This window comes from Lepus europaeus, chromosome 9 (assembly GCF_033115175.1).
Source record: "Lepus europaeus isolate LE1 chromosome 9, mLepTim1.pri, whole genome shotgun sequence".
NCBI classification, from domain to species: Eukaryota; Metazoa; Chordata; class Mammalia; order Lagomorpha; family Leporidae; genus Lepus; species Lepus europaeus.
In genome coordinates, this window is record NC_084835.1 from 72,343,734 (window position 1) to 72,357,111 (window position 13,378).

General features: G+C 47.0%; 1 protein-coding gene across 5 annotated transcripts in view; it reads right to left on the minus strand.

Moving 5' to 3' along the window:
* OSBPL1A (oxysterol binding protein like 1A) overlaps positions 1 to 13,378 on the minus strand; it is a 229,282-nt gene that overhangs the window by 3,089 nt on the left and 212,815 nt on the right. For all 5 annotated transcript variants that reach the window (XM_062201480.1, XM_062201482.1, XM_062201484.1 and 2 more), the window contains 7 exons: positions 12,784 to 12,966; positions 7,783 to 7,890; positions 7,371 to 7,460; positions 6,706 to 6,832; positions 4,612 to 4,728; positions 3,914 to 4,037; positions 2,784 to 2,874 (listed from right to left, as the gene is read on the minus strand). In XM_062201480.1, coding sequence (XP_062057464.1) covers positions 2,784 to 2,874; positions 3,914 to 4,037; positions 4,612 to 4,728; positions 6,706 to 6,832; positions 7,371 to 7,460; positions 7,783 to 7,890; positions 12,784 to 12,966 — 840 coding nt within the window. The remainder of the gene's footprint in view (positions 1 to 2,783; positions 2,875 to 3,913; positions 4,038 to 4,611; positions 4,729 to 6,705; positions 6,833 to 7,370; positions 7,461 to 7,782; positions 7,891 to 12,783; positions 12,967 to 13,378) is intronic.

A 13,378-nucleotide genomic window follows, 5' to 3' on the forward strand; every position in this document is an offset into this window, starting at 1 on the left:
AATGTTTGGGCCCCTGCAACCAGCTCCTGGATTCTGACTGGCGCAGCTCCAGCCCTTGTTGCCAACTGGGGAGTGAACCAGTGGATGGAAGACTGACCTCTCTCTCTGTAACTCTACCTTTCAAGCAAATAAATAAATCTTTTAAAAAAAATCTGTCCAGTGAAGTCTTCTATGTTCCTATGAGCGCAACACCATAAACCCTGAAGTGGGGGGTGGCAAATAAGGCTTTATATTAGGCTCATTCCTTGTAGGATCATACCAGGGGACTTCAAAAAGTTTGCAGAAAATGCATACTATGAAGAACCTTTGAAATAAGTTCAATTTTTTGCACCAAAATGGCCTTAATTCCATTTTCCACAACTTTTGGAAGTACCCTTGCATAGTAAATGCCCACCAGAATGATTATAAAAAATTGTTTAACATCTGAGGCTTCTTCCTTCTTAGACATTTAGAAGCTGAGCTTGAAGAGCCATTCAGATTTTTGGATACATCAGAAAGCATCAAGAGCCAGTAATCAAAATCATAAAATTTTTGTTTATAATGAAATATATATAGTAACACCTCTTTGGGCTTTAATAGTCCAAGTAGTGAAATTACTTTCATTTTTACGCTTAGCAAAGTCAAGTACTTTAGAAAAGCAAGCAAATTGAAATCAAGATAATAAAAATATTGTCTGGCCAGGAGTGGGTATTTAGCCTTGCCTAGGGGTTATGCTGACATCCCAAAGCATGCCTGGGTTCTATTTCCAGCTCTGGCACCTGACTCAGCCTCCCAGCAAAGTAGTGAGGGCTCAAATGCTTGGGTTCCTGCCATCACATGGGAGACCCGGACTGAGTTCCTGGCTTTTCTTTTGGCTGTGTGGGCATCTGGGGAGTGTGCTTGTACAAGCGCATGAATGCGTGAGCTCTCAAAGGAAAAATAAAATAAAATAAAACCCGCAGGCCCCTGTGTCATTAGTTTTCTTCCTACAAAATTCAAAATTGAGGGGCAAAGTTGCAGTCATACACTGCACAGTCCGGTGTATGTAAGAGCAATGATAATGATGTATGATGTCCTTGTTCGCAAGCAAGCATCTTTGCAAAAGCGTTGGGGATTGACTGTTCTTGGAGACAGTTCACGTGTTAGAGATGCACCTCCAGAGTACTGGCCTGACAAAAGGTTGGGGACATGTCTAGAAACTTCACTGCAGTCCTAATCAAGTCTTCACACATTTAGAAGAGTGTGGGCAGCAGCAAAGAGGAGGGAAAGAAGACTACTTTGCGACCTTTGACTCTGTGCAACGTTCAAACTGGTGCAATGGCACTCATTTTTTCTCCTCCTCCTCCCCCTGCGAATCCTGGGCTCTCACGAGTTCTCCCACTCTGTCCCGCTGCACTGCCTGCTCAAGTCTGTGGGTTCCTGTGAGAATCACACACAGCCATGTTCCTAAGGAGGGGACCCTGGTATCCAGCCTGAAAAACTCTGCATTCTGAGCTGGGAGCCAGGGAAGGGATCCGGCAGGAGTGCCAGCTCTCGTGTGCAGAAACTGGCACACAGGCAAGTTTCTGAGGATGACTCCTCCAAGGGCTCATTAGTTCTACCTCGGAGAAAATGCCTGGGGCAGGCATTCAGCTTGGTGGTCAGGACACTGCACCCCACATCATGGACATAAAAATAAATGGTTACAAATATCCTACAAAAGAGGGGTTTCCTTGCAGAACAGACTAGGAAGATGATAAAATCTATCAAACCTTTCTATAAAGGATGGCAGTAAAGCATTGTTGGTGGCTGTGAGGAAAGCAGGAATCTGCAGCTTACTACTGTGTGCCCTGGAGCACGACCCGGAGCAAACACACTGTCATTTGGTGTCTTCCATACTGGAGTCCACTGAGTTCTAGGCACCTGGAGTATGTGCAGGTGGGAGATGGCAAGAATGGCCAAGGCCCTGCCCCTCACCCCTCATCCAACCACTCTGTTTGCCTAAGCTTTATATTTGCAGACTATTTTAGTTCACTCACAAAAATATTCCCATGTTAACAATAAAGACCAAAACCCACTGCACTAAATGATATCAAAGGTCATTTCTAGGACTAATAATCCCCTTTCTCTACGATGCAGAAGAGTTGCTACACAGTATCTATTGGGACACTTGAAAACCATACACATGCTGTCTCTAAAATTCAGGTAACTGAATTATGGGACAACAGTTTCTAATGTGATGCACATGTAGAAAATGCTTTTACGCTGTTTCTATTTTCAGGTGGTTCTGTTATTTCAAAACAAGTGGCCACAAAAGTTAGAAATTCCATTGCGCACTTTGTTTCAGAATGGAATCTAAGATATGACTTCATACAAATCCCATTTCCAGCACATGCAGACCCCTGTGCTTGGGCACCCTAACTGCCAGCAGTCCACGGGAAGTCCGTGGCACGCAGAGGCCGGGTGAGTCCCTCACATGCAGGAGCAAGGGGCTCTGAACGTCTTTCTGTGCCACAGGCCGGGACTCTGGATTTTACTCTGCCCCTGGAAGGAAGGAAGGGCAGGGCTTGCCACAGACAGGAGGGAGAGTGCTCACTGAATGCCCATCTGTCATCACGGTGTGGGAAACACTTTAACCTGAATCCTCAAGTCATTTTTCCTCCTCATCCATGCAACCCTTCCATCGTAATTACGTCCATGAAGTTAACATCTCTTGGGACTCAGAACAACTTGGCCCCAGTGAGCTGGCCCTGGCCCTGTGACTTCCCCTCTGCCGTCCCAGCATGCCCGTGGGCTCAGCCACCCGCTCCCCGGAAGGCACGCACCTTGTCTTCCAGTCCTCTTCTGACTTGGACCTGTTCTTGCGGGCTGCTCTTTGTTTTTCTTCAAGTCGTTTCTTTTCTTCACTGGCTTGATCTAAAATAAAAACATGGATGAAAAACATCTTCTGTAGAGAGGCCATGAGGCACAGTACCGCACACAACCTGATGTGAGAAGCACGGCTCTGACGTTACACTACCTCTGTTTCACTGGAACACCAACACGGGCAGCCTCAGCACCCACCCCGGCACACAGGAGGCAGAGCTGTATTCAAGATGCAGCTTGAATGGCATCTTCCTTCTCAGTCTACACTCTTAATAAGCTCTGCATTTGCTAATGCATACCTGCTTATCCTTAAGGCCACACAATTATGTTAAAATGCTTCAAGGAAAAACTGGGTAGAAAAAACTGTGCAATTTTCCTAGATTTTTAGGGAGACCTCAGAGAGCTCCCTCAGAGGCCGTAAGAAATTCAGACACTTCCAAGATACTGCCGCTGCATCTCACTGATGGGCATCAGTGCTTAGCAAGGCAGTGCTGCGGCACCGGGTGCTGGCACACCTGGGGCCGGCTGACTCGCCACTGCAGGAGGCTGTCCTGTGCAGTGGGTTGCGTCCCTGGCCTTGAGAGGCCCCTGTCCCCGTAAGTGACACCCAGAGCCTTCAGACATTTGCCATGTGCCCCCTGTGGGGGGGAACTTTCCCCTTGGGAGGGCTGCTGAGTTAGCAGGAGTTTCACACTTCCAGACACAGATGCTGTAACTGAAGAGGGGGAAGCCAGCCTCTTCCCTGAGGCTGCTGGGTGCTAGGTGGATTCTGAGACACAGGAGTACCGTGAAGTCATTCATGAGGCTGCTGTGCACAGCTGACAGACAGACACGCTAGTGTCTGCTCAAGTCCCCCTTTGACATTTCAGATCTGGGGAGGATTAATGAAATAATACAAGCTCATAAGGTCTACTCCCCGATTTCCATACTGTAAACAAACACTGCAGATTTTAAGGTGAATTTTAATTCACTAATCCCTAAGAGACTTAAAAGGCCAGTGCCCCAGCGATGTTACCCATCACCAGGCATAAAAGCAGCCACCCTCCCCTCAGGAGAGCACCTTCACGGGAAGCACCATCAGAAGAATTACCTATTTCTCCGTTTTCCATGGCTCTGATATCAGGCCGTAACCTGCAGTCCGTCTTAGGAATCACACTCTCCATCTCCTTGTCCACTTCATTCAGAACCATTGCAAAGCTAGTGAAGTTATACATCTGCAAAGCAACAGGATGAAGTTAACGCACCCCGAGGCACAGCGTGAAAGAGCCCTGAGAGCAGAGAGGGGAGATCTCGGCGCATCGCTCCCTCTCCCTTCCGGGGCAGGGACAGTCAGCCTTTCTCACATCACACACCCAGCTGGCTTCCTCCAATCTGGGGCTGTTCATCTCAAAGAAATCGCCAAAACAGGACTCCCAGAACCACCACCCCAGTCACTACCAACTTTAAGTAGAACTAGAAAGGAAATAAACTTTTTCTTCATTGAAAATCTTCGTGGCTGAGTCTGGAAGACTTGCCCCGAACAGGCGTGCATCGTCTTGTGTTCATCGAGGGCCACTCTTACCCTAAAGCAGCTACTCAGACCCCCAACAAAGTCCCACCCAACACACCTTCCCAGCCGGGGGCCAGGAGGAACGGGCAGCACGGACATGCTGGGTCACAGGGTGAGAAGGGAGCCAGGGGCGGGCAAGGACAAGTAGGGCACAGCCTGCCTCTGTCAGCACTGCCTGGGAGGGCCCTGCAGGTGCCGAGAAACCACCATCAGAGCGGAGCATGAAGAGGACGTCTCACCTGGGCTGAATTAGGAGGCCGCGGGGCTATTCGCCAGAGGAGGACACTCCCAGGAATGACAAACACGCTTTCTGAGTCTGGCATTGGCATTTCATCCGACTCCTCGGAGGTGCTCATCTAGAGGAGCCAAGACATGGTCACAGTTCAGGCAGAGCACAGCGCTTTAACAGCGTGCGAGCAGACACACACACACACACACACACTAAGAAACTGTAAAATAATCACCGTCTTCCACACAACAACAGGAGGGAAACAACAGGGACTGGATCACATGACTCGCTCATTCTTACCTCTGGACCTATCACTCAGTAAGTCCTGGAATGACTGAGCGAGTGCTCTGAGTCTCACAAGCTTTAGGGACTGCGTTGTTAGCGTTGTGTGCATTCAAAGCAGCATCACCACTCTTTACCATCATCCCAAGTTTTAAAGCTTCTGTCTCTTCTTTCAAAAGCAACATAGCTCACCCGCCTACTTCCCGAGAGACTGCTGAATCTCCTGCATGGGTAGGAACTGCCTGACCCACAAGCCACCTGCTGCAGGGCCAGCAACAACAGGTTTCAGTCACCCCTGGGACAGTTCATCAAACCGATCACTGACAAAACCAGCAGGGACTGTGAAGCAATCTGATAAAAAGAGAACTGAAGAAGATGTTGCTCTAAAAAGGAAACTGGCACTTTCTTTGGCTACCTGCTCTCTCCATGAGCCGCAGCTATGCTAGGGGCCCTATGTATATAATAAACCTATGAGGGGATGCTATTACCACAGTCTTCTATGTACAGAATTCAGGCCTTTGGAAGGTTAAATAATATTCCTAAGTGACACAGTAAACACACTGAGAATGACTGGTTGAGACACGTGCAGTGAACACACAGTTGAAGAGACCAGACCGGGAGCCAATGTGTGTTGGTGACCTTGTCTTTGCCAAGCCGCCTCCTGTTGACAGGAGCTATGGCCGAGAAGTTTGTGTCACAGGTGCCAGGATCCTGGGACAGTTCCTTTCCAGTCCTGGTTTCCTCTTGGTTACAGCAAACAGAATGCAGGAAGAGTGGGTGGGAGACTGGGATGGAGGAGGTCAGAGAACGGGCAGGTACAGCTGAGGATTATGAAAGAGGAAGGAAAGTGCCCAAGCCGCCGGAAATGGCGTGCTCCGGGGGTTTAACAGACCTCCTCAGGCGAGGACCACGCTTACCCCGGCTGCCAGGACCATCGCTAATACGCCCACCTTCCAAGTCTGAGGGCCGCCAGGGCCTCCGAACCCTCAGTGAGCACACAACACACCAGGAGAGCCCAGGACTGAGGCGATCGCTAGGTGGGAGGGAGGCGTGGGAGCCTGCAGCCAGAAGGGGCTCAAGGCCACCCGGTCACCCCAAGGGCTCTGTCAGGCGCTGTTCTGAGGCCCCTCCATTTGTTAACTCAGTGAACACACAGCTGCTGCTGGGAGCCCTGTTACAAACAAAGGCCCTGACACGTCTGCCTGAGCTTGCAGCACTCCGCCATGCTGCAGACAGGATGCTGAGCCCTGCGCTCTTAACCACTATGCTACTCACTGGGAGAATCTGTCCTCCACTAGAGAGGCCCTGCCCAGCTCTCGGCATTTCCACATGACAAGCAGCTGTGTGCCTCCCTGGGGATGGTCACCGTCCCACACAGAGGGAGTCCAGGAAGAGGCCAGCAGCCCAGAGATGACTGCTTTCATACCAACGCCCTTGCCTGTGATAGGAACAAGGCAATGAAACCAGTGCTGCCTTTGGAAGAAATGCTAGCTATCCAGAGGATTTCGACTTCTACTACCCATAAACCAGAGGGAAAGGAGGTGAGTCTCATATCAAGAGCAACTCCAGCTTTCCGAAGCTATGTGGATTCGATCAAAGCCCCGTGCATGACCGCACACATCCCTATGCCGTACAAGATTATGTCAGACACTTGCTAGCAAGGCAGCTTTTTGTGCACGTAACAGATGCAAGGAGAACTACAGGCATCAGCACCAGGAACAAGGGAAGGTTGCACTGGAAGCCACAGCCGGCTGCCTCCCACAGGGACAGCGCAAAGCAGGAGTCCAGCAGCTTCTCCAGATACCTCCGCCAGGACATTCACCTGTTTGCTGCTCTTCTTCTCTTCCATGTTTTTCTTTTCATTTTTTTTGCAAGCCTCAAAAGTGGCGGGATCAACACTGTACAGACATTCGGTCCACTTCCCATAGAGGGCACACAGCTTCTTCTTGCTGTCAAAAGAGATGCAAGTTTAGCCAGTGATTAAAACCAGTGTTTTTCTGCAAATGATTATTACTGCAATGACTTTTATGAATCAGATTCTTTAAAGAAGCAGACATTTCTTTGTAGAAGGAATATTTTCCATCTTATTAGAATGCTAGTTTCCTGGGGCCAGCACTGTGGCATAGCAGGTTAAGCTCCTGCCTGTGATGCCGCCATCCCCTGTAAGTGCTGGTTGGAGACCCTGTTACTCCACCTTGATCCAGCTCCCAACCAGTGGCTCAAGTGCTTGGCCCTCTGCCTCCCACACAGGAGATCTGGATGGAGTTCCAATTTCCTGGTTTAAGCCAAGCCCAGCCCCGGCTGTTGTGGCCATTTGTGGAGTGAAACAGTGACTGGAAGATCTCTCTGTGTCTCTCTTGTCTGTCCCTCTCTAACTCTTACAAATCAAAGGAAGCCTGGTTTCCCAGGCTGTGATGCAGACTTTTACGGCTGCTTTGTTTAGTGGACACCACCCATCCTATTCGACACTCACAGTGGAAACTTTACCTTTTATCTTGAATGTAGCCTTCAACTTTGTGCAGTTCCTTACCGAAAAGGCCACACGGCTTAAAATTCAGCACACATTTGTCCCCAGTCCTATGAAGGAAATGCTAAGTTCAGATTACCACTTCAGAGTGACACGGAGATGACCTCGCTAGCAGCGGGGGCCGCTGCCTGTCCACACGTGCTAGGCCCCATGCAGAAGCCACCCCTGCCAGTTCTTGTTTACTACTGGGCTCGCCTCACCACACGGAAAAGGCACGCAAGGCTCACGAAGAACGAGACCCAGCCACATTCACAAGAACCCAACTCTCCTCAGTAACTCCTGTGTTCTCCCCTCCCACTGCCCCCCTCTAGCTGCTCTGAAGACACACTGATGGAAATGGGAGGACTGGGCAGGGCGCCTGCTGTGCCTTACTTGTGGTTTGTGATCTCCACGCTGCCATACTGCTCGATCCAGAGCTTCCCCACGATGATGTTGTGCACACAGCAGGTGGGGTTAGTCCATGTGTAGGCTTCACTGTGTCTGAAACAAACCCAACCCACACAGCTCAGCCAGAGGCACAGGTCTGCCCCACCATGCCCTTACTCAGGACAACAGAACAGGCTGCTGGAGACAATGAGGCTCAAAGACATTATCAACTCTCCTGATATTAGCTCACAGCAAAACAGTAAGATTTACCCACTCAAATAAGGAAACAACAGAGTAAGAAAAAAATTCTGTACTGCCACCAAGTTCCAAATATACTATGTATGTAATTCTTTTATTTATTTATTTGGAAGCCAGAGTACTAAAGAAAGAAAAAACAAGGGAGGGAAGGAGGGAGAGAGAAAGAAGAGATTGATCTTCCATCCACTGGTTCCTTCCTCCAAATGATTACAATAGCCAGGTCTGGGCCAGGTTGAAGCCAGGAACCCTGAATTCCATCCTGGACTCCCACATGAGAGTCCCAAGTACTTGGCTCATCTTCTGCTGCCTTCTCAGCCACATTAGCAGGATGCTAGATCATACTCAAACTGGCACTCTGACATGGGGTGCTGGCATCAAAACTGGTGGCTTAGCCCACTGTGGCACAAAGCTGGACCCCAATTATTTTAAGCATTTAAAATTTGGTTAAATATATGAAAAATAAAATTAAACCTGGTGTAGAAAAATGAAAATTTAGCACTTTCCAAAGTGCCCTCTAGCTCATCAAGACAAAAACTGCCCATGTGAATAAACTCCAAGTTTATACATCCTTTAGCTTTGAAAAAAATTGTTTTGTATCTTCGTGCAGTTATTCTTAGACATGTTGTTAAAATTTATTTTTAATTTGCATATAGTAAAATTCACTGTCAGCAGTGTACAGTCCTATGAGTTCTAGTGCCTGGAAAGATCTGTGTAACCACCAAGGACACAAGCAGGATAGGACATGACTTCATTAGTCCCCAGATCCACTCCTGCTTCCCTGGGGTAGTCACTCGATCCTCCATTCCTAACCTCTGAATCTCTCACTCATCCCTGAACCCCAAACAACTGATCTGTCCTCCTCTGCCACATATGAACCCTCCTCCGCATGCTATTTGACTGGAATGGTACACCACATAACCTTAAGAGATTAGTGTCTTCAATCTGAGTAATGCATTTAGGACTCATTCATGCTGTTCTGTGCATCAGTAATTCATTCCTATGGCAGAGTACTCTACCAGACAGGAAGCACCAGAGTTGGTTTAACTCTTTAACCACTGAAGGGCATCTAGGCTGTTTTCAGTGATTATGAACAATGCCACCATAAACAAGGGTACATGGTTTCTGTGTGAACCTAGATTTCCATTTCTCTATGGCAAATATGTAAAAGTAGAATTGCTGAGTTATGCAGTAAACATATATGGTTAAGTTGACAAGAAATCACAGGGTTAAGGTTAAGCCACTGCCATTTCCCATCCAGCTCCATGCTAATGCCCCTGGGCAAACAGCAGAAGATGGCCCAAGTGCTTGAGCCCCTTCTACCCACCTGGGAGACCTGGGTGGGATTCTGTGCTCTAGGCTTTGGTTAGGCCCTGCTCGGGCCATAGTGGCTAACTAGGGAGTAAACCAGCAGATGGAAAATCTTTGTTTCTCGCTCCCTCTACCTTTCAACTAAATAAATATTTTTTAAAATGTTAAAATAATAATAAAAAAAGAAACCACAAAACTGTTCTCCAGAGTGGTGTTACCACCGTACATTCTCACCAACAGATGAGACCTCTGGCTGCTCCACATCCTTGTCAACACTTGGTACTTTCAGTTTTAGAAGTTGTTTTGATTTTAGCCACTTTAATCAGTCGGTACTGGTATCTCCTCGAGATTTTAATTCTTCATTCTCTAGCAATGAACGCTCCTGAGCAGCCTTTCATTTGCTTACTTGCCATCCACACATCTCTTTTGGTGAAGTATCTTTTCGCACCTTTTTTGGCTACTTTCTCTTTTTTTTTTTAAAAAAAGGAAGGATTTTAAAGATTTATTTATTTATTTTAAAGTCGGAGTTACACAGAGAGAGGAGAGGCAGAGAGAGAGAGGTCTTCCATTCTATGGCTCACTCCCTAGATGGTTGCAATGGCCGGAGCTGGCCGATCAGAAGCCAGAAGCCAGGAGCTTCTTCTGGTCTCCCATGCGGGTGCAGGGGCCCAAGGACTTGGGCCATCTTCTATTGCTTTCCTAGGCCATAGCAAAGAGCTGGATCGGAAGTGGAGCAGCCGGGTCTCAAACTGGCGCCCATATGGGATGCCGGCGCTTCAGGCCAGGGCATTAACCGACTGCGCCACAGCGCTGGCCCCTTGGCTACTTTGTTAATGCACTGCTTCTCTCAATGCTGACTGTGAGGTTTCTTTATGTATTCTGGATATGAGTCCTTTGTTGGATACAGGATCTGAAAATAATTTTTACTAGTCTATAGCTTGTCTTTCATTCGTTGGCTATCAGTTCTGTTCTTCCTTTTCAAAACTGTTTTTGGATGTTCTATTTCACTTACCTTTCTGTATTAATTTAGAATTAACTTCAATCTATGAAAAGTTATCCTGGGATTTTGACTCCAATTGTGTTAATAAAAACTGCTTATAAGTCAATCAGAGGAGAGATGACATCTTAACTACACTGAGGATCCAAATGCCCTTATATTGTGACATGGTGAGTCTCCATTACTCAGGTATTTTGTGATTATTTTTGGCAGCATTTTGTAGTTTCCAGTACAAAGATCTTTTACATATTTTGTCACCTCCTTTCTGCTATTAAGCTTACACTTATTGTTGTATCTTCACTGCTATATTTTTAAGTGCTATAATTTCCAGAAAATCTTTTATTTCTGATAGAATGTCTTCCTATTCACTTAAAAATGCTTTAAAATGTTTGACAGAAATTTTTCAGTAAGTGAGTAGTCTTGGGGTCTGAGTCTACTAGTTGCCTCTTCATGGCAAATGGCTGAGATGCTTCTATTTCCTGGAATGCCAGATAATTCGGGCTGTATTCTAGACACTGGAATCTTATTCTAGCACTTGTGTTCTCTTAAGATCTTCTGGGAATGCTGATTTTCTTAATTTCGTTTTAGTAAGGAGTTCACAGCTTTAGCCAAGTCCTGACCCTCCTCTTCAAGCTTTCATTCCAGTGTCAGTTCACTTTGCAAAGCTCTCCACAGCCACCCAGAGGCCTGGACCTTGGGCCACAGATTCATTTGGGTCCCAAGGCCTTGGGGTACACCCTGTTCCAGGTCATTTCAGTGCACAAGTGCAGGGATGAGCTCAGGAATTCATACACGGGTTTTGGGGTCCTTTTCTTGAGTGCCCTCCTCATTGTGGTTTTCCCTATCCTTTTAAGAGAGCCCCTTCCTCTGCCCCCTGACTGGCAAGCTGAGATTGGAGCCTCTCTACTGAGCTGTACTTCCCACAATGAGGTCTTCCTTTGGGTCATAGAGGTGACAGAAAAGAAAAGAACAGGCATCCTTCTCGTACTCTGGACCAAAAGGGCCCCTTTGCCCAGTCCCTCTCCTCTCTTACACAGTTTCTGTGAGTTTTAGGTCCTTGTGTGGCTGCTGCCGCCAGCACTACTGTAGGATTATAGCTGCAGAGCTTGCTTTGGGGCAAGGCTGGGAGATAAAATGAAACGGGATGTATCCCACTAGCTGCATCCTGTACATGTGTCCAGGTCCTCTGCTCAGAGAGAGACAGAGAGAGGGTTTCTCTTGGAACCTTTTCTGCCTGCCTCCCCTACTCAGTTCTGCCTTCTTCTCTGACTCCAAGACAGTAGACATGAGAGAAAAACATGAAGACAGGAATCACTGTCACACCCAGGATTTGTTTCTCTTCCCTTTGATTTCTCTGCCTGCCTTTATTCACTTTTCAGAGTCCTAGTATTGTTGCTTTATGTCTTCCATCCAGAGTTTCCAGTTGTAAGCACTGAAGAAATAGGGCTGGGTTGTTTGCTGTGAGTTAACTGGAAGTGCCTTGAGATTTAAAGCCAATTTTACAAAGAGGACTCCCAACTTACCTGGTGTCTAGTCTGTGCCACACAACTGTCATTTTGACATCTCGTGAGGTGAATTCATTTTGAAACATACTTAAACAAAACGTTGGTACCCTGACAAACAGGAAATTTGCTTCATAACCACCACCACAGAATGACTAATCCCTTTATCTTAAAACAGATCTAAACACCATGATCAGACATCAAGTAAACTTCTTATGACATCCAGAGATTGAATAGTAATGGCTACTGCCTCGTCTCTCAAGTCCTTTCACATAGAGGTAGATAACTAATGCTTTAGAAATGCTGTTTCTCTGGGCTGGTGCTATGGCACAGTGGGTTAACCTCTGCCTGTGGTGCCAACATCCCATATGGCCAGTTTGTGTCCTGGCTGCTCCTCTTCCAATCCAGCTCTCTGCTAATGTGCTTGGCAAAGCAGTAGAAGATGGCCTAAGTGCTTGGGCCCCTGCACCTGTGTGGGAGACCCAGAAGAAACTTCTGGCTCCTGGCTTCGGATTGGACCAGCTCCAGCCATTGCAGCCATTTGGGGAGTGAATGATTCTTCTGGATCTACTGCCGGAACTGAGCCAATCCGAAGCCAGGAGTCAGGAACTTCTTCTGGGAGACCATGTGTGTGCAGGGGCCCAAGGGTTTGGGCCATCCACCGCTGCTTTCCAGGGGCATCAGCGGGAAGCTGGCTCAGAAGTGGAACAGTTGGGACTTGAACCAGCGTCCATATGGGATGCTGGTGCTGCAGGCCAGGGCTTTAACCCACTGTGCCACAGTGCTAGTCCCAATAAATAAAACTTAAAAAAAAAAAAAAAGAAAGAAATGCTGTTTCTTTCCTTTTCTCCACACCAGGGTCAGGTCTGTGTGCAAGTGCATCCACCTACACATCCCAGCAGGTACACAGGAGAAGAGCTAAAGGGACTGACTCTGACTTACTCAAGGAGCTCCAAGGTGATGGTTCCTTTGGGTTCTGCTTCCACACTCTTCCCCCAGAATTTCAGTTTGGGATAGATTGAGCCATGAAAGATAAAATCATTGTTTAATCCTTCTGCGTGAAATGCACTTATTGGTGGGTGATGGCTGACCTGTTCGGAAATGAGTCTGAATCCAAGGTCATCCCTTAGAATTAAAAAAAGAAGAAGAAGAAGAAAAAGAAAAAAAGAATTAGAGGCAGTATTGTAATTAGTTCTACCATTGAATGAGTATATTGCTGATATTTCAGTCCAAAAAAGCAACATAAAAACATTACACAAACAGGTTCAACAATTAATTCTTTATCAACATCTTTATCAACATCCTGATGAAAGAACTTAATGTATGAGACATTGCCCAAACTTAATCCAAACTATTAAATCCAGTGGTATATAACTCTAGTTACTTGAACATATTAAAATACAGCAACACATGAATTTCAGTCATCTACCTGAAGCAGCAATATTAGCCACGTAAACTCATAATTTTACATTAAGACAGCAAAGCCTGGTGTGTTCACTTTCAACAACCAGGGAATAAAAGTGATAAAAGTTGTATG